This window comes from Phyllostomus discolor, chromosome 3 (genome assembly GCF_004126475.2).
Source record: "Phyllostomus discolor isolate MPI-MPIP mPhyDis1 chromosome 3, mPhyDis1.pri.v3, whole genome shotgun sequence".
Lineage (NCBI taxonomy): Eukaryota > Metazoa > Chordata > Mammalia > Chiroptera > Phyllostomidae > Phyllostomus > Phyllostomus discolor.
The window spans coordinates 186565685-186586483 of NC_040905.2; the positions used below are offsets into that span (position 1 = coordinate 186565685).

The window sequence follows — 20799 nt, forward strand, 5'->3', positions numbered from 1 at the left end:
GGTATCGGGCAGAGGGAGGGGGGCTGCAGCACGGGGACTGTCACCGCAGACCGCCCTGCCCCACACGCTCTGCTGCGGGTTGTCCTTGACTCACTGTGTGGCCCAGACAGATGATTCCCTGCCTCTGGGACTCAGTCTCTCCACCTGCATGCCAACACTGCAGGGGTCCCAGTGGCTCTCAGCTCCGGCCGGGCACTAGTGTGACCTGGGGAACTTCTAGAAAACAGAGATGACTGGTCCCAGTGTAGACCTGTGATATCAGACCCCCTGAGGCTGGATCCTGGGTGGAGGTATTTTTAAAAGCCCCCTAAGTAGACCCTAAGGCACTCGAGAGCTGAGAACCACTGGATTATCCTGAGGGCTCTTTAAGCGACACTTTCTGTTTGTTCTCAGAGGCTAAAAATACCGAGAAACCGAGGGCCCCCTGTCCCTCAGAACAGCACTGGCCCCTTGTGGGCAAACCAGGAGTGTTCTCTTTTAAAAGGTGTACTACCCCAGACCTCCGATTCGGATGGCAGGTCCCACTGGTGAGGATTAGACTGCTATAAAGAAGTCCAGTGTGAAAATACTCACTGGCACCCACGAGGTGGCTGGGAAATGGCTGTCATCACAGGGGGATGCTGCCTCCCACTGGGCCCGCAGCAGCCCTGGCGGGAGAGTCAGTTGCAACTCCTGTTCAGCTGGGTCCCCACATCCTGCTGCAGCGGCTCCACTCTCCTCACCCCCAAATGCCTACTGGTCCCCAGCTGGCTCTACATCTGAACTGAGAGAGCTGTATGCGTACTTCAAGATTTAATCGTTCTCGCAAACAAACAGACTCAGTGTATGACTCTGAGGTTTAACACAAAAGATGATCTTGCTCTTGGCTCAGTGAAAATCAAAGATGCTGTAAGATCACTCCATTCTAGGACATCCCCTCCCCCCACAAAAAGCCCACCTAAATTCAGATAGAAAGAGCTCTGACTGGAAGACAGACGCTTGGAGCTCGTCTTAGCTTTGCCATCCGCTCTGTGAGGGGCCCTGGGCAGGGCCGGCGCCTGCCTGGGTCTCACTCCAGCGAGATGGCTGCATGGGGAGATCGCTGCAGCTTCCAACTCTTGTCTGATGATTCTGCTGCTGCTTTGAAGGGTCTCCGTCATTTGAAGCTGAAAGCTGTTCCTCAAGGCCTCCCCTCACAGGTCCTGGCTCTGCCTAGGGGCTGCACCTAAACATCAGCTCCCGTTCCTGGCGGTTCTTCAGAGGTGGGAACGCGGCAATTTCAGGCTTTGATTCTGCTCTTTGCCAGGACGGCCCGCCATTCCTCAGGAAGCCCTCCCCCTCCCCCAGTGTGGCCCCTGGGGAGAGAACCCACAGGGTCACTCCTCTCCCTGGGGTGGCAGCAGACCGCAGCAGCACCGAGCAGAGAGGGACTTGAGCTCCCTTGACCTGGGCCCTCACATACCCGTGTCTGTCTCCCCAGACAATGTGCCCCTGCCACAATTTTAGTAAGTTAACTTCACTGACTGTTGTTTTGAGATTTTTTTTTTACAGGCCAAGGGGATGCTGGCCAAGGACAGGTGTGTCCATTGACTCTCTCAGACTGGCCCAAGGGCAAAGCTAAGCACCCTAGGGGACACCGGACACAGACGAGTACAACAGGTCATCTGCCCCTAGAACGCCTCTTTTCTCTTCTTCTTGCTACCTCTCACTAGCCTTCCAGGGCGCATCTCAGATGCCACCTTTCCCAGGCAGCCTTCCTAGAACCTGGTAGGTGGAGCCAAATGCCCCTCCTCTAAATGCCCTCAGGTATCACACCCGCAGGTGGGGTCCTGAGTCTGCTCCTAACTGTGCTCAGGGCTCCCGAGGGCAGCACCCTCTGTGCCCAGCCAGCACCTGCCATGCAGGTGCCAGGAGATGATTGTTTAGCAACTTCAAAATCCCAAACCATAGGACCCTAACCAACAAGAATGTAACCACATCAAAACTGGGAATTTTTGTTCAACAAGGACTTAAAGTTTATAGACAAGTGACCAAATGGGAAAAATGTTTGCAAAGCTTAAAGTCTAACGAGGGACTGATATCTAGACTATATAAAAAAGAAAAAAAAATTCTTGCAAATCAACAAGGAAAATATAGTGCCCCCCAAATAACAGGGGTCAAAGGATCGGAGCAGACGGTGAATACGCGTCTGACGAGCACAGGGAGGAATGCCCAGACCATTAGTAAGCAACGAAATAATATCTCAAACCACAACATGACACTACTTTATACCTGCAGACTGGCACCAGGGAGAGATCTGGGAACACCAGGTGCCGGTGGGAGGTGGGGACACAGGAGTCCCCACCCCGGTGGGAGTGGAGACAGGCACTGAAACAGACTTGGAGGGATTTAGGCATGTTCAGTGTCCACACACCTTCCAACCCAGCAACTCTGCCCAGTTGGGTCCATAAGGGACACCTAGAAGGACCCTCATTATTTGTGGAGGCAGACAGGTGAGGTGAGCTGGGTGTCTATTGCTGGGAGAGTGGGTGGGTGCAGGGGGTACGCCCCATGGGCTGAGCAGTGGAAGCCACTGGCTAGGTGCGCACCCAGGAACGAGGAGGCATCTTAGGAAACAAAGTGCTGAATGGGGGGAAACAACAAACAGGACAGATATGTAATTGGGTTGCACTGGCATAAATTCAAAATACAGGGTCCAGCAGAAGTGACGCCTGCTTGAGTGTGGTTGCTGGGGTAATAACATAGATGTGACCATTCATAGTTTTAACTTGAACATTTCACCTAAAAGGTCATGTGCTGTGTTTGACGGTGATATTGTTATGTTACAGAATTACATGCTCATGATTTTGTAATAAGAAAGGGGCGTTATTTGTGCTGGACCCTGTACATACACAAAAGACAGTAATATACTACATTTTGTAAAAACACATGCAAACACAACATATGTATTAAACACTCAGAGCATCTGCCGTTCATTAAGGGAGGGAGGGACAGGGTGTGACGATACAGAAGGGTACAGACAAACAGGAGGAGCTCTTGTGTACTAGTGACATCATATAAAGTGTGATGTGTATCCTAAGGAAGCAAGATTGCACTTTTCTCACGAAATTCTGGCAAGTGGTACATCTGGGGTCATTGTCAAGGGTCCCCAGCAGAGAAGGAAGCCAGCAGTTGCATGGCCCTGCTCGGTGACAGTCACCAAGCCAGGAACATTCACAGCCTCGTGACATTGAATTTTCGCCATCCCCTTCAAGGCGAGGAAAATGATCACCTTGTATTTTACTATTTTTAAATAAATACTGAAATGACGGCTCTGAGAAATTAAGCCACAGTGCCTAGCTGCTGACAATTAGACATGCCTGCTTCAAAGCTCACATCCTTTCTACATGATAGGAGATGAATTCTCCATCACCGGAAGCATTCAGGCAGAGCTAATACTATAAAGGAGAGATAGGGCTCCCTTCAACAGGGAGCATCTAAGGCTCAGTGGGACGCAAGGTCTGCGAAATAATTCTGCCTTCGGAGTCACTTCCTTGGGCTTCCTGACAGGTAAGGAAGGCTGGGAGGTGTCAAGGTCAGGGTGAGGCTTTCCACCTGAAAGAACCCACATTCACGTGTCTTCGTGTTCCTGCCGACCCACATCCCTGCCAGTGCCTCCTGCACTTTGACGGGCTATGTCTCCACTCCAATCAGATCAAATTGAGCGGCAGTCGACAAAGTGGCCTTCCCAGGTGCACGGCTCGGTGAAGGGGGCCACAACACACGCCTTGACAGAGGAAAGTGATATTAAAAATCAGCCTCAGAGTCTCAAACTGGGGTCGAACTGGCACTGAAAGTTTTCTAGTAGGATCTGGGAAATTATCTTCCTGCTTTCTGAGGGGCTGGCACTTGGCCAGAGAGATTATGAAGCCGCCGGTGGGCGTGGGAGGGCGGGGAGCGTTTCTCATTCAACTTGACTTCCCCCGGAGGACTTGGTAAAAAGTGCCTGGCAGACGATCAGGAGATCTGCACTGAATAGAACCGTATCTGTTGCCCTGAAGACCACACGGCAATTAACGCCTGCAAACGGGGAGGACGGGCTGACACTTCGCTAGGTGCATTCTGAACGACGATTATGTTGTTAGAGCGATGGAAGACCCCATCCCTTCAGATCAGGTGCCGAACTACAAAATTCTGACGTCTGGGTCTTTTATGCTGCACAGAGGCGGCGTGCAATTCAAGCACATCATCACCGCTCACCGCGGCGCTTACAAACAGGCCTGATGAAGGCGGGGACGGCACGTGAGAGCGCAGATGCGGCGACTTCACGACGAACGGCTCAAACAAGCCTCTAATCATGGCTTCACTCAACTTCCTTCCCTGCTGCAAATTCTGAGCCATGTTTAGACTTTGGCAGTAACATGAATTCTTTCTTTTCACAAGGAAGAAAAAATAAGCCAGTTCTCTCGCATTCATCCTCATCTAACATGGTTTAGGGGAAGTCAGCGATGACATGGGGGAGGTGCTCTGAACTTGGAGTTGAAAGGGGTTTAGGCTAGCCCCACTACGCCCAAAGTGTGTGGTCAACAGGATGACACCTGTCTTACCTAGACCCACAGGTAAATGGCTCTAGAATAGTGCCCAAGACAAGGGTAAGAATGCATGTAATTTGTCTGGAAGGGCATTCGAGGACACACTGGTAGGGGTTCCGGGAGGTGAGACAGGGAAGAGCAGGGAGCTGGTACAAGGTGCATTAACCAGTAGGTTTCTGGGAAGGCAACTGAGGCACAATCCTATTGGGGTTGTCTTCAGCAGGTGTCTGGGGACAGACCAGAACATATCTTGGAGTACTTGGGAGTTTCCACACAAGGGGGAAGGACAGGGAGGGATCTGGCCTCCATTTCCATCCATCCCTGGCTCAGGGCGGGCCCTGAAAGTGTTAACTCCCTGGACATCTGGCCTTGCGCTGGGTGAGAGCTGCAGGAGCTCTTAGTAAGATCCTTATTCTGGAACTGGGGATGCTCTGGAGCTATGGGTGGGCCACTGGATGGCATCTACCACACCTGCCCCCTAGGACTGTCCTGACGGGGAGTAAGGGCTCTGGGAACCCTTGGGAATGGATGGAGTAAACAGAGGGAAACTGAGGTTGAGGAAGATCATTCTTAGGGCTCTAAAACCCTCTCTGGATTCAAAAATGCCTCAATCTCAAGAGGATCCACGGGGTTAGGCCTGGCACATTACTTTAGAATGGTTCTGTTTATCCGACACTCCTAAGTTTGCAAAATGTAGTTCTTCCAGCCTGGAACAACAATGTCCACCATCGTGAATTTGCTTCGGTTCACATTTCTATTGTCAAGGCTAACTGCTGTGTTTACCACACAGTCTGCCTTGACTTACGTCATGGGAAACCATGAGTAGATGAAGATGTTCTTAAACCTGAACAAGCTGTATCACTCACTAATTCAGTATGCATTTACCAAGAGCCAGTCAGGAGCCAGGCTGCATGCTGGTAACGTGAGTAGCTTCCCAGAACTAGATTGGCCCTTAAACCAGCCCCAGGAGGCAGGCAGGGCTGGCATTAATGCCATCCCACTGTCCACAGGAGAAGGCTGAGACTTAGGGACATGAAGTGACTTGCTCAGGAGTGGATCTTGCAAAAGGAGCCCCCCATGCTGGGGCTGGCTTTGTCTGTCAGTCAGCTCTGTCGTGAGCCCTGCTATCCACTGTCCCCTCTAAATAAGAGGGCAGGAGGCAAGGGAGAGAAAAACAAACGGGGACAGACAGTGTGAAGGACATGGCAGAAAATCACATGGTGACTCCACTGAGAAGCCTTTTGCAAGGCCAGTGGCATGAGGTGATTTAGGAGCTGGTAACCCCTGGGGTGGGTGCAGGCCTACCTTCTGGATAATTCCTGGAAGGTCCCAGAAGACAGAGTCAGGATCAGCTCCCCTAGGAGGGGAAGCGGGAACCCAGAGGAGAGATGGAATCACCTCACCATCTCACGGCAAGTCAGGGCCCACCCCAAGCAAGTCTGTTCTCCTGTCCGGGCCTCTGTTTCCTTCCCCTCCGTGACAGGAGACGATAATCGGAAGCCCTTCTGGCTTAGAGGGCCTGTGCAATATTCCTCCACCCTGGCAGACAAGGCTCTTCTGCAACCCCACAGGTCTGGGTAACTAACTATGGCGCTGGTCTGAACATGCCCTGCGCACAGCATCCCTTCGCCACCAGGATCCATGTCTGTTTGGAAGCCATGCAAATAGGAGTATCTGCCAGGCCCAGCTCTGACAGCTGGTAAAGGCTGAATGCAAATGTGGTAAAGGGAGAACTCGGGCAGTGGCTGGCACTGCCACTGATCAGCTGCGTGTCCCTGGGGGGCACCTCCCTTCCTGGGACCCCAGTTTCCCCATTTATCCCATGAAGTAATGAGACAAGGTCATCTCTAAGGCCCTGTCCCTCCAACAGCCTGCATACATCATTACCTGTGATATCAGCTGTAGGGTACGTGGACAAGAAGGCATCAGTGGGGTTGCAACTCACCAAGGAAATCTGGATTTGCCCCAGAAAAGTGTCATCGTTTTTGACAAGGTGTTAATCATAATCGCTACTACTTGCTGAGCAAGAAATATATGCACATATTTCTCTGTATGATCTCATCTAGTTCCTCCCAGATCCCAGGAAGATAAGTAGGATTACCCTCTTCTTACTCAACAGATGAGGACGTCAATGCTCAGAGAGGTGAGGTCACTTGCCTGATGTACTACAGCGACTTAACTCAGGGGGGCCAGACCCGCCCCAGTTACTGTCTGTTACAGTGCTCTCCTAATCAGTGCCTAAAAGCAGGCACTGGATTTGGTGTCTAATCCTAACACTGGGGGAAGAAAAGGAGGTAAAATTGGTGTGCACTTATAGCTGTGATTGGCCAATCAATATTTTACAAAATATTGCCCTAGAATCATATAATTTGAGACCTGGAAAGGTAATAAGAGAATTTAGTTGCAATCACTCAAAAAAAAGGTAAATATCTTTGCCAAGATGCTTACTTTGTTCAACCAATGAAGAAGTAAGACTTAACAAATGGGAAAATAATTACGTTTGCCTAAAATTACATCTTTTGTGCACGCCAGAGAGCTGACATGCGTTTCAATTACCTGCCGCGGGAAGACAAATGGGTAAATCTACAAGATTGCATTACGGAGCGATAGTGGCCAAGGACACCTCCCTTGATTGATCTGAATCCACTGGGGATATGTCTGGATGAATCTGAGTAACGCGATTTCATTTCTTGCTTTCCCCTGGATGACTTTGGGATCTGCTCAGAGTGAGATGACACAGAGGCACGGCTTTCAGAAACATCCAGGGGCTGAAAAGCACCGCAGCGATGAATGACCCGTCTAGTGCTTTTGGCTAACGACCCTGCCAGGGACCATACTGAGCCACACTGAGGTGCCTGCCTCGAGGAGTGCCCGGCCCTACTCCTCACGGGTGCCCTGTGGGCTCTGACAGGCCGCTGCCCCTCTGCATCTCCGTTTCCTTCTCATCCCATAGGAAACTTGGTTGGGACGATTTCTGAGCCCCTTCCACCTCTGACAGCAGCGAAGTCCAACAGCCCTGGCCGGGTAGCTCAGTTGGTTGCAGTGTCGTTCCAATGTGCCAGTGTCATGGGTTTGATCTCACATCAGCACACGTAAAAGCAGCAACCAATGAATGCATTAAAAATTGGAACAACAAGTCAATGTTTTTCTCTGTCTCTCTCTCCCCACTCCCCGCTTCTCTCTAAAATCAATAAATAAAAAAGAATGTAAAAAGTCCAACAAATGACTTGGCTTCTTAAAGAAAAATAAATAACTGGCCTGTGTGGGAGGTGCTCACAGATAAACAGAAACTATAGAGACACATTAACCAAATACAAAGAACGGACCTTGGGTGGATTCTCCAACAAACCAACTGTAGAGACATTTTTGGGATAATTGGAGAATCAACATAGACTGGAAATGAAAGGATATTAATAATTGTTACATGCTTCAAGCGTGATAATAGTATTGTGGTTATGTTTTAAAAAGCCCTTATCTCGTAGAAATGCATACTGTGGTATTTATGGACTGAAATGAGATAATGTCTGGGAGCTGCTTTGCAACATCACGGCAAACGGGTGGGGGTGACAACATGGGTCAGGAGAGGGTGGGACTGGCCACACGCCAGCAGGGCCGGTGCTGGGTGATGGCCGGACGGGCTCGTTTACCACTCCGTCAACCTCACAGTCGTCAACCTCACAGTCGGAAAGTTTCTATCATCCAACACTGAAACAACGCAGGGTTTCCCAGAATACTGGAACTGACTTACTGCCCCCACCCTCTGTACTTCCGTGGGTCTCTCAGGGTCACGTGGGGAGGCTGAATTGGCCTGAGAAGTCATAGAGCTGGGAAAAAATATTCTCAATACGTTGAAACTAATGTTTTCACAGAGAAGCGTTTTCTATTGACGACGATTTCTCTTACCGGGAACATCATACTTCCATTTGTTTTTGATGTATTTTTACTGCATAAAACGATATCCCTGAATACAGAATTCATCAAGTAGAAAGAAGCAGCATCAAAAAGCCTACCTTGAAATTGAGTAAATTTAATGGTCCCCATTCTCTCCCCGTTCCGGAACACAACTTGGCCCTAAAAACAAAACAAAACGAAACAAACAAGAACAGAAGAGAAATGCTGTATTAGCTCAGACGCTACTGATCTCCACTGAAATTCATTTAACTGTACAATGCAGTTATTAATATGAGAGGAAAAACAGACTCCTGCTAGGTCCTGCCAGGCCACAGATGCAAAATTAAACTAATTGTTTTTAAACTGGCTGTGTCCCTTTATCTGGTTAATTTAATGAGCACAAAACCCATAATGGAACGAACACAGGTGAATTAAAGCCAAGATACTTATCATCATCGTCATCCCCGCTATTCATTAAACATCCGCATGTCCCGTGATAACCCGGACCAAGGTCTTTCGGGGTGCTGGCGAGACAGAGGCCGGGGTGAGGTCCACGGAGCCTGGCCCTGACTGCCCCCGCCCCACCCGTGAGGACGTGTAGCTTTGCCGAGGCGATTTGGCTGGAGGACCAGAAGGGGGCTGGAGGTTGGTTAGCAGTTCTTATTAAGAGCAGAGCATGTTTTTATAAGTTCTTCCTGAGTGATGACATCAGCCCCAATTATAACAGGGCTATGGGGCAGCACAAAATTAAGCTTCTCGAGCCCGTGACATGACTAGTGTCACAGGCAGCTGAGCACCTTCGTGAGGGACCCTGGGGGCTAAAGCTAATGAGTGTCATTTGCACATCTGCTTTGCAGGCTGATGCCAGGGTTCCAGACACTGAGCAAAACACAATGGGAACGTGAAGAAGGACTGTGGTCTCTCCTTGCCAATTTATGCGCCGCCTCAACTCCTGCAGCCATGCAAGGAAATGGACACACATTATGTCAATGGATCTTACGACAAGCTTGGGTGGAAAGGGGGATAATTCTGATTTTACAAATCAAGAAACTGACTGACGGAGGTGATACACTTTATGTGAGGTCACTGTAAGCCGCTGGAGTTCAGGTCCGAGCTTGATGTTAATGACCGTGCTGTTTCACCATAGTGTGTTGTTTCTGGTCTGGAATTAAATTCCTCCCCATCATCTTTCCGTATTGAGAAACCAGGAGAAGAAGCAGTCTCTTAGGTACACTGCCTTACTCTCAGCTGTCCTCCCACATTGTGGGATAATAGCCCAAATTCAGATCCCGCTGAAACCTCGGGAAAAAGTGCCAGAAAGCATCTCCCTTTGGTGGAAACCTGAAGACTGGGGCCCTCTGGCCTCCGGCACAGAGAGAGAATCACTCAACCTGTTCTCAGGACAAGAAACGCCTTCTAAGGCCACTTTGACACCTTTCTGAAACCCTGAAGACAGCTGCGAGTAGTATCAGTTTGAAATCAATGCCTACCGAAGTCTATATTTAGGCGCCGGTAAGCAATCCCCTGGCGTGTGAAAACACTTCAGTGTAAGGTGAGACAGGAGCTGTGATTTTATTTCTAGGGATGATTGAAAAACACAGAACACCTTCCAAAAAGGATCATTTTTATGCAAATGGGCCACTCTGCATGGGAAGGGGGGGAAGACGCAGACACAATCCCCAAGGAGGACATTCCTTTGTCTGACAAGGGTGGAGGTCTACCTAATTTGCCCATCTCTGGCCGAGCTTTGAAGGACTCCAAAGACTTCTAGATGTAAAATGTGGACAAATTCTGCAGAATCCTTACTGGTTAAACTACTGCAAAAAGCATATGGAACAGTATTCAAGGCTTCGTTCAACGGAATGAGGTATGGGGTGGGGGTGGGGGTGGGGACGAGAAAGAATCTCCCTGTACTTCGCCCCCTCCCTTTACCTTTTAACAGAATGAATTAGTTCACCTTTGAAGTCAGACCTGTCACACTCTAGTTTTCACTCACAATAATCATTTTTTTCTGACCGCAGCTCCTCCCAGCTCCTTCACTTCTCAGGTAATGCAGTGCGGGAGGCCAGGTCCGGGTTAGGGACCTAGCACTGCCTCTTGTCTACAACAGGCACTCTGCAAGTGGCAGTAGCAGTTTTATTTAAAAATGTTTCAGAGAAGAGAGCTGAAATAAAAGAGATTTTTTAAGCCCCAGAAAGCTTTCCAAGCCTTGGGAAGAGACCCTCCACGTCGCGTGATTTCCGCTGGAGCAAGGGTGAACTGCTGGACCTTTACCCAAGGCATCCTCATCTCGCAGAGACATCAGCCCCCAGGAGACTGAGTTCTGGAACCACAGTGCGCAGTCTGCCACGGGGGAGATCCCAGGACTCCAGGGTGCTGGGTCACGGTACACACACAGGTGGGCAACTGGCTGTGCCGAGGGTCTGCATCAGAGAGGAAGCCGAGAAGCTCTGTGAAGCCCCCGTCTGAGGAAGGCACATCCCGTGATTCTTTCCTGAAGGAGGCACCGTGGCACCTGCTGGGCTGCACCACTCTGGCTGACTCTGCTACCTGGATCATGGCTGACAACACAGGGAACGTTGTCCCAGCCAGGCCAACCTCTTTGAGACTGGACGCGAGGAAAGCCCACACACTGACCAGGTGATTTTCATGAAATTCTGCCCACTATGGGTCCTCCGTATGAGAAGGTGGTCCATTCACACAGAGCTGCACAAATATTTACCCACCCTGCGCCAGGTACTCTTGTAGGTGCTGACTCCAGCTTTTTCAGAGCTTCATATTTGATTAGGAGGAACAGACCAAACAAGTCTGCCCATAAACGAGAAAGATAATTTCAGTGAGTGAAGAGTGGCATGAAGGAAATGAAAAGGGAATGGCTGGGAGAGGGGGCAAGTGTATGTGCAGTCAGGAAAGACCTCACTGCAGAGGGGGTGCTGGCACCGAGGACTGTGTGGTGAGAAGGAGAAGCTCCAGGCACAGGGAAAGCCGCGCCCTTGGGTGGGAAAGGAGCAGAAAGGGCCAGCCAGGGGAGCAGGGAGGTGAGCTGGCCAGATCCCCTTCCACCTGGAGGTCGTGATGGGGCTCTGGAGCGCAGTCGAGAGTCTAGGGGTAGGGCTTAAGCAAGTAAGTACCGTGATCTGAGTTAGCATTTGAGGAGATTGCTCTGGCTGTGGGGTAGTGAATGGGGCAGCTCAGCAAACAAGGAAGCAGAGGAGCTGGGGGTTTCTGGCAGCCAGCAGCCCAGAGGTGAGGCGACGGGGGCTTAGGCTAGGGTGGTGGCCAGATTCTCTCTCTCGCCAGCCCAGAGGGCATTGCTGAGGTGGCCGAGCACTGTGGCCTGAGAGGCTGTGGACTTTCCGTTCCATACTGAGTGGTGGATGCGTGGTGTGCTGCCCAATGCCCCCTCGGGATGAGGGCACTCACTACCCGGCAGCTGACATCTGGCTGCTGCTGAGTTGCCCTGCACCCAAAGATGTCAATTAAGGGTATGCTCCTCCCTGGGGGCCAGCCTACACCCAACGGTCAGTGTGAAGGGACATCGTTCTAGCCCCACAGCTCGGTTCAGGACCACTCGGAATCCCGAGGCCCCGTGGGGTGGCTGCGGCTGCAGTCGCAGCTGCATCAGGTCCCAGCATGCCCCTCTCTGCCTGACCCCGCTTCACTGCCTGCCTCCCTCTCGGGTTTTGTGCCCGAGAACACCCCTTGATAAACTTCCTGTACACTGGTCTTTGTCTCAGAATCTGTTTCCTGGGTAACCCAACCTAAGACACTTGCCACCACAGGTCCCTGGGACTATTTCCTGCCACCTGAAGGGGCCTGCGGGGAGAGGCTGCGGACTCCGAAGGAAGGCCGTGCGGCACGGACCCTGCTCCGGCTTCACCGTGGCCGGGCAGCTCGGCCGGGCCGGCTGTGCTCTCTCAGACCCCAGCTGGAGCAGGGATTTCTTCCTCTCCTTCCCACACACGTATTCTTTATTTATATATAAATAGATAAGTTTATTTGAATGCCATATATATAAACGCTGTGACTCTCCATAAGCTTCTGCCGTGTGCGATCCCAGGGCTGTGACTGAGGACCCTCACATACACTCGAGATCAATCTGTGAGACTGATCCACAGCAGTGGAGTGCAGCAGCTCTAGCTGCGGTGACAGCTGATGTCTGTCTATTGCTCACAATACACACTCACTCTGGACCCCCCTGTGTTGTAGGGGCCCAAAGCCTGGAAACCACATTTCCCAAAATCCCCTGCCTGCTGGTTTCCATTTAGATTCTGCTAATGAGCAGCATTCATGGGAGATTAGAAAGTGTGCATAAGGGAAAATCTATTTGTTTCTGCCTTGGTTGCCGCAGCAGGAGCACCAGGTGACCGCAGGTGTCCGTGGGCCTCAGCCACCCTGCCTGGGCAGTGTAGGGGCACTCGTGGCCACCTGCTCAGGGGCCAGTGGCAGGGGGGCTCTCCAGAACAGTAGACAATGTCGTTGCAGGAGCCCCAGAGATCAGTGCGCTTGGGTCCCCATTATTTGATCTGCATTCCAAATCATGGCTGTGGTCATTCTTATACACTGCTCGGACATTAGAAACCATCACCAATCAGTGGGCAGGCGAGACGACAGCCCATTCCAGGCATCGCAGAGGCAGGGATGAAGTTGCTCCCTGTTCTGTTCCTCCAGCCCAGGGGGCTCGGCTGTTTCTGTGAGCACTTGTCTCCAGCGACAGCTCCTCCACCCCGTCCACCGAAGTTGTGACCAGTTCCCTGTTTGAAGTCTCCCTAGGAAATGTCCGATGCAGTCCGTTTTCTTGACTACATGCTGATTGGTTGTGAATTCCACCTTCTGAGGAGTATGTAAGAATGGCCACGGGGCTCATCGGGGATGAAAATAAAGTAATGGAGGTAAAACCCCAGGTGGATAATTTATAAGGATTTTTTTTCCTGAAAAGGACGTTGCTCGTGTCAGGGAGCGCAGGCTGTTTCATGAGAGCCGATTCACACACTAACAGTTTGGGCTGCACTAGGAGCCATAACGCTGCATTCTCTCTTTCAGAGAAATCTTTGGAATGCATGAGATAAGGTGGAAAAAAACTGAGACGCAGGCTTCGCCAGACAAGAGTAAATACTGGCGTCGGTGTGACCTTGGACAGTCACTGAGTGTTTCTGAGTGTCAGTCCCCCTATTTAAACAATAGTGAGAACAATACCTGCTCCTCGGGGTTGTGTGTGAGGATTCGAGTAGACAGTTGTGACAAGGACGTAACCCGGGGTCGGTGCACAATAAAGGTTTACTCTTATAATTCTTCCAGGTAATCTGAGTTGGCAAAATTCCACCTGATGTTCATTCCAAATGCCCAGAAAAATTGGTGGAGAGTAAAATGCATTCCAAGGAAGGATTCCAGCAGCCAGCAGGATTCAGCAGCCTCCTCCTGGAAAAATTAATTGTTCCCATTGTTCATCTTTAATGTTTCACTACTAAGCATGAGTAAATTCCACTCCGACGACAGTTTATGAATTGTATGGGTCAAGCCCCTCGTTGGTCCCTTTCAGTTTCACAGCGGAGGGCAGAGATGCCCTGCCCTCGAAGTGACCTGCTGTCCAGCTGGACCTGGAGGCTCAGACGGAGAGAGGACTCACTTGGTTCAGCCCAGTTTCCTGGAAGCCTGGGCCTGCGGAGGGACACGGTCTCCGCAGATCACTGTGCACGTATTTAGGGAAGGATTGTCTTCCTTAACGTGACCCTGACTGCGCTCTTGCCTCCGGGCAGTTGTGTTTGTCTTTGGGAGGCGTAAACACGCATGCTCACCTGACTGTTTGAGCTATGCTATGGGGACATGACATGTGTCCTGCTGGGTCACTCAGGCAGCAAACTGTCTAAGGAGACGGAAGTATGATGGGGGACCCTGGTTGGTCCCCTGGATGGGGAAGCACACTGCTACCTGTGTGGGTGGTCCAAGCCCACCTCGGACCATTCTGCCGCCAGCCCTGCACCCGAACCCTGCTGGTCTCAAATGGTGGGGACTCTGAGAAAACGCTGGGGTTGGACTGCTGGGCAGGTGAGGGCTGAGAGCCTCATGATGTGAGCTCGAAGAAGAAGGCGACTTCTCTTTCCCAAGGGATGACAGGACTTACAGGTGAAAAATGCTCTTTTTCCTGCATGTCCCCTTGGGCTATAGGTCAAGTTAAATTTTGTATACTATTTAAAAATATTTTCTTACACTGAAAGGTCTTTCCACAGGCCCAAGCCTTGAGCAAAGTCTGACCTGTCTACTGAGCCTTGAGCTGTGGGTCTGTGGGGACTTAAGAGCAGGGGCAGGGTGGGAGGCGTGGCCTGCCCCCACTGCCACCCTTCTGCTGATCGGCAGTAAATGGAGGGGTGTCCTTCTGTGGGGCCGTGATCACACAGCCCAACGGGTTCAAATGATGACCGGTCACAAAGCAAGCGGCCTCAGACAGGGCTGGGCGCAGTGAGGCGGAGTGAAGCCCAAGAGGAGATGGCAGGGTGGATGGCCCACGAGTGGCAGGACCTGCTCCCTGTCTTTCCTTTCAGTGATAATACAAGAGTCAGGCTTGTTTACACTAGCAAAATATTGGAAGTGAAAAAAATGTCCAAGAAATAGGGCGATAGTGAAGTAAATGGTGTGGGATGGACACACGATGAAATATCGTGATGCATGCTTTCAATCGGCCGGCACCGTTGAGCATCTGACATGTGCTGGGCATGCGCCAGGGAGGTATCAGACAAAGAGCAGGTAAGATCAGTATGGCCCCAGACTGCACGGAGCTTGCAGTCTGATGGGAGATATAGATGTTCAATGGCAAAAACACTGACAGATATATAACTACAAACTATAATCTGTGATATGAAGGAAAAAACAGGGTGCTATGAGAGAGAAGTACAACAAGACCCCCATTTAGACTGAGGGGTCAAGGAGGGCTTTTCTGGGGAGGTGGCATTTGCACTGAGACCTGAAGGATTAGTTAAGAGGGAGGGGAAGAGCATCCTGGGAAGAAGGAATTGCAAGCATAAAGGTCCTGAGGCAGGAAAGAGATAGAGAAACTGAAGAAGCTGAAAAAGGCCTGTGGGCCTAACAGTGGTCACTGAGGGGGAGATGAGCACGGAGAGTAACTGGCCAGATGGACAGGAGCAAGGCCATGCAGAACCTCGTGGGCTGCATTGAGGATGCTGGGCCTCAATTTGAATGCAAGGGGAGCAAGGCACCGAAAGGTTTTAAACAAGGGTGACTTGAATTACACAGACTTGAACATGGCATTATAAAAGCTATAGAAGACTGGAAAAGATAATAATCTGATTGTGCCCGATACTGGCTAGCTGTTCACCAAATCCGTTTCCTTTTCCTCCTGGGCACAGGGTTGGACTGCATTTTCCAGCCTCCTTGACAATTAGGTATGACCACGTGACAGTTCTAGCCAATGGCACGTGGGTAGTAGTGGCACATACTATTCCAGGTCTGGCCCACGAAAACCTCCCACAAGACTGTTCATGTTCCTTCACTTCTCCCACCTGCTAACTGGACTAACGGAGTCTACCAGAGAACTCAGAGGCCTGGGGGACAGCGGGGACACAAGACAGAGCAGCCCGGGTCTATGAACCATCATGTGGAAAGGCTCTCCGCCAACCAGAAACAACTACTTCGGACTCTGAATTAGAGAGAAATAAATTTCTACTGTGTTAACTCACTGAGATTTTGAGACATTTTTGTCATAGCAGCTAGTGTTATTCATGCTAACTAATACTATCACTAAGGAAAAAAGACAAGATCCAAATTAAATGTACAGTATGTTGGCAGTTATGTAAAAATCTTTCTCACAAAGTCAAAATGTTAACACTAGTTGGTCCTGGGCTGTGTGATTATGGCTTTTTCTTCTTTTTACTTTTCAATATCCTATAATGAGCATCTATTACTTTAATAAAAGGAGAATTTTATTAAAAACTTCTCTTTTTTTGAAAGGATATTATAAGGACGCACATTTGTACAGGCAAAAATAGCAACATCATCACCAACACAATAATACTCTCTCTTGGAATAGATTAATTTTTACTGACAGCTCTGAGTTTGCCTGAATAAGCGCCAGAGATCTGTGCAAGCATAAGCACATTTCCCACTCGACTTAGAACAAGGGAAAGAGCAACGAACAGGGGCCCGAAGATGCCGGCCCAGGCTGTGCTCTGCCATCTCCTAGGAGGGGAACCTGGGCCAGCGCCCCTCTCGTCTCTGTTCTCAGGGTTTGCTCTGCAGAATGCACAGGGTGGACATTCTTTCAGTCAGTTTTAATTTCTGCTGAAATGTTGGTATATGTTTCCTCAGATTTTTTTCTGGGGTTCCCCGTTATTAATAAATTCTCAACAACTCCAGTGGGATGATCTATGTATTGTCATTATTATTATCTTGGTTTGACAGAGGAGGAAACTGAGGGTCTGAGAGGTTAAGACATTTGCCTGGGGTCACGTAACCAGGAGGCAATAGGACTGGGACCCACCCCGAACGCGTCTGACTTCAGGCTCGTGCTTCTCATCACACACTCTCTTGCCTCCCTGTGCAAGAACCAGTCCCAAGTAGCCTTGGGCAGGGGTAGGAAGAGAAGGAGGTGAAGTGGCTGGTCACAGATGTGTTGGCAAATGTGTAACAACTGGCTTTTGGGGGGGAAACAGTGGGGTTCTCAGATTTGTAGCATTGGCCAATTTCCTTGGTGTAAATACTCCCACCAAGGCAGACTTCGAGCTGTCAGCCATTTAACAACTGGATCGCTAATTCCTGATCATTTAACAGCTGCCTCTTGGCTCTCAGGAGGCGGTAGGAACTGGCTCCAGTCCTCAGAGTGACTAAGCTTCCATGCCAGGAACATGCAAGGGAATGCAACCTGCCTTGTTGTCACTCTTCAGGAATGCAGGCTTCAGATCAGGGGGGAGCAGCTGGAGAGAAGGGGCTTGTTCTGGTTTTCTACCTATTGCCTCGGCTCCCCAGTTGCCCTTCTTGCCTCTGCTCTGGGACGCTGGGGCTGGGACTCTGAGAGTCCTGTCTCCCAGACTCCCTTCCCATGAGCTCCTGCCGACAGGAGACGCTGAAGGAGAGTGGGACACAGGAGGACAGAAGGACGCAGGTGTCCCCGTTTTCCTGCTCCTGTCAGGGTCCCACCTCCAGCTTCTTCCCACACTTCCGGCACCAGTGCTGCCACACCCCCGAGGGGTGCCAGCAGTGGTGGATCAGTGGTCCTCCTCAGATGTCTGGATGCCAGCTGCGTGGGCCTTCTCCCCGGAGCCCCCAGGCTCTGAGTGCCTCACACCTCCCTTTCACCCTTCTAGCCCTAGGGGCGGTTACTACTTCCTTCAGCAGCTGGCAGGTATCCCTGCTGCCTCAGTGTCCCTTTGATACCTCTTTCTCCTTCCCACACCTACTAGGCAATTCCCCTCACGAAATCCCCACTGATGGAAATGCCTAGAGGCGTCTCTGTCTTTCTCCCTGGACCCCCAGCACTCCATCTTCCATGGGTCTTTAGAGGACCTGGTCTTCCCAGCAGAAGGCCTACATGTCAGGCCCCAATTAAAATGGCCTTCCCCACCCACATCCTTGATGGGTGCTAGCACATGCCAGTTCTGCCCCCCTCAGGGGGTGCCCCTGCTTTCTTCCTCCACTCTGAGCTACGTAAGGTAACTGCTTCCTGCTGGAATGGAAACCACCTCCCCCGCCCCCAATGCATCCCCTTAGGGCAAGAAAGTGCCCTTTCCTCTTCAAGGCCTGGGAGGGAGCAGGAGTTCAGACCACCATCTGCTAAACAGCACTGAGTTCAGTTGAATGAGGCAGGTTCCCTAGTTTTAGGGGGACAATGGAGCAATGTCCCTCAGGAAGAGCTATGAAGCAGAGGGAGAGGGAAAGGGCGCTGGGCAAGAGCAGGGACTCAGTGTCCTCTGGTACGAGGGGCTGAGAGCTGAGCTGTGCCTGAGACCAAGCACCTGGTCATCAGAGGTCCTGAGGTTATCACAGGTTGGGACATTGAGACACCACCGTGGGATATCAGTATTGGGGGCCTATGTCCCATGATGAGGTTCCTTCCTCTCTCTGGGCCTTGGTTCCTCGCACACAAAATCAGGGGGCAGCTGCCACATCCTGTATTTGTTGACAGATTCCTCTGAGACATGCTGTGCTTATGCCAGGCCCTGGGGAGTTGCAATGACTAAGCCAACGTCCTTGTCTTCTAGAAGTGCCCATTCTAATGCAGGTGACACGCCAAAGCTAGAAACAATCACCAGGCAGTGTGTTAACTGGTAGAAGAGGGTGGTTACGGAGGGTATGGACATGCGGCCAAAGGGTACCTCTCTCATGAGGCACAGGCTTGGAGGGGAGAGGGAAGAATCAGTGTGAGTTAACCAGGCAAAGGGGGTGGGAGAGGGAATGCTCTGGGCAGAGGGAAGAGCATCCGCAAAGGCTTGGGGGCAAGCTGGCTCTCTGGAGAACCAGAAGGAAGGGCAAGGTTGCTGGTGGGTGGCATGCAAAGGGTAGGGGGCTGGTGGAGGCAAGGAAGGCAGGAGCCACCTAAGACAGGGCTTTGGACCTCATGTTCCCAATGGCAGCCACAGGAGGGGTGTACCGGGAGGTAACAAACCCAATGTGCTCTTTAAAAGGAAGGAAATCCTGCCATTTGTAACAACACGGATGGACTCAGAGGACTTTATGCTGAATGAAGTTAGATGGACACATTTTACATAGTATCATTTATATGTGGACCCTATAGTAGCTAAGCTAAACACAGAGAAGCAGAGAGTACATGGGGGCTGCCGGGGGTGGGGGTGGGGGTGTGGGGGTGTGAAGTGGGGAGATGCTGGTCACCGGGTACACACTTCCAGCTGTGCAGGGCGAGGCAGTCCTGGGGCTGTGACACACGGCACGGCGACCACAGTTGACAGTGCTGCACTGCGCACTGAAATGCGCCGAGAGATGCTAAGTGTACTCCCAAGGAAAAAGAAAGAAAGAAAGAAAATGGTAACTCTGTGAGGTAATGGCTATGTTAATTAGCTTGATTGTGGGGATCATTTCACAGTGTATGCGTACAGCACATCATCAAGTTGTATACTTTACATATGCATACAATTTCTATTTGTATGCCTCAATAAAGCTTTTAAAAAAAGCTACTTTGGCTGCTGCACGGAGAATGGATGGGCACAAGGGCAAGCCCAGCGGCAAGGAAGAAGCCCGTCAGAAGCTGTTGTGGAATCCAAGGGAGAGACGAGAGTGACAGGGATGGGGAGGCGTCCATGATTCAAAAGATGGGAAGGAGGGGAGATGGCCAGGGTTCAGAGACGCCCAGATGTGAGGGCAAAGGAAGCTGAAGAAGCGGAGAACGGCTCTCCGGTTTGGGCAGATGGATGGACGGCGGTGCCATCCCTCACCCGCACAGTCAGCAGAGGGGAGCTGGCTGGACCAGTCAGCGGGTCTTTGCCCAGCATCCCCAGTGGGTGGCTGAACCAAAGGAGCCTTCTGGCTCTCAAACCATGCATCATGAGGCTCCCTCCGGGTGTTCTGCCCCCGCCTTCAACCTCCCTTTTTCCTGGTCATTTGCAGATGCAAGCATCCCCAGGATTAGAAATATTTAATTTTGCTTTACTGTATGTTCTATTTTTGTTAAATAGATTAGTCTCCACTGGGAAAACCAAATTGCTGACCAGTTGAGCTAAAAGTCTGAGACACGCAATTTGCAATCTGTTGGAATCTTCACTGGAAGCCGGGGTGGGTGGCGGCTTGACCTGGGGGCGGGGCGGGGCGGGACTCGAAGGAGACAGCTGGTACAGCACCAGTCCAGGTGTGAGGCCGGGCAGAAAGAAAGGCACAGCGCAGAGAAGCATTAAAGGGATAACTGGCAGAACCTGGGGACTCAAAGGCAGGTGAGTCAGAGGGGTGCTGTGTAGGCAGGCAGGCCTCTGGGATTCTAGCCTGGGGTCCCCTAGCTCTCTGGTTCTGTGTCTCCTGGAATGTCAGGAGATTAAGTTTATATGATCTGAAAGCCAAGCCCAGAATGGTCTTGCCTAGGAAGGAACTTTACTAGTCTCCTGGACGGATGGTAAGACCCTGAGTACACCTGAGCCAGCAGGAGCCAGCAGGAGCCAGCAGGAGCCAGCAGGAGGCAGGGCAGTCAGGGAGAAAGCAGGAGGGAGACTTTTTTCCTGCAGAGAAGGAGAAGGCCCGAGGGGAGTGGGAGGTGGGGAGAGACCATGGGAGAAGGGGCCCCTGAAAGACGGCAGGGCGAAGATGACATGTCCAGCTTGAAGTTGCTCAAATGGCACTCCTGGTACCGGCTTCCCTCTGCCTGCCCCGCAAATCTCCCCTGGAACCCCTCACAGGCCCTCATAAAAGG

General features: G+C 51.1%; 1 protein-coding gene across 1 annotated transcript in view; it reads right to left on the minus strand.

Moving 5' to 3' along the window:
- The window catches only part of GABBR2 (gamma-aminobutyric acid type B receptor subunit 2), a 330068-nt gene that overhangs the window by 84778 nt on the left and 224491 nt on the right, over positions 1–20799 (minus strand). Inside the window, exon 8 of the mRNA XM_028531783.2 lies at positions 8561–8621. Coding sequence (XP_028387584.1) covers positions 8561–8621 — 61 coding nt within the window. The remainder of the gene's footprint in view (positions 1–8560; positions 8622–20799) is intronic.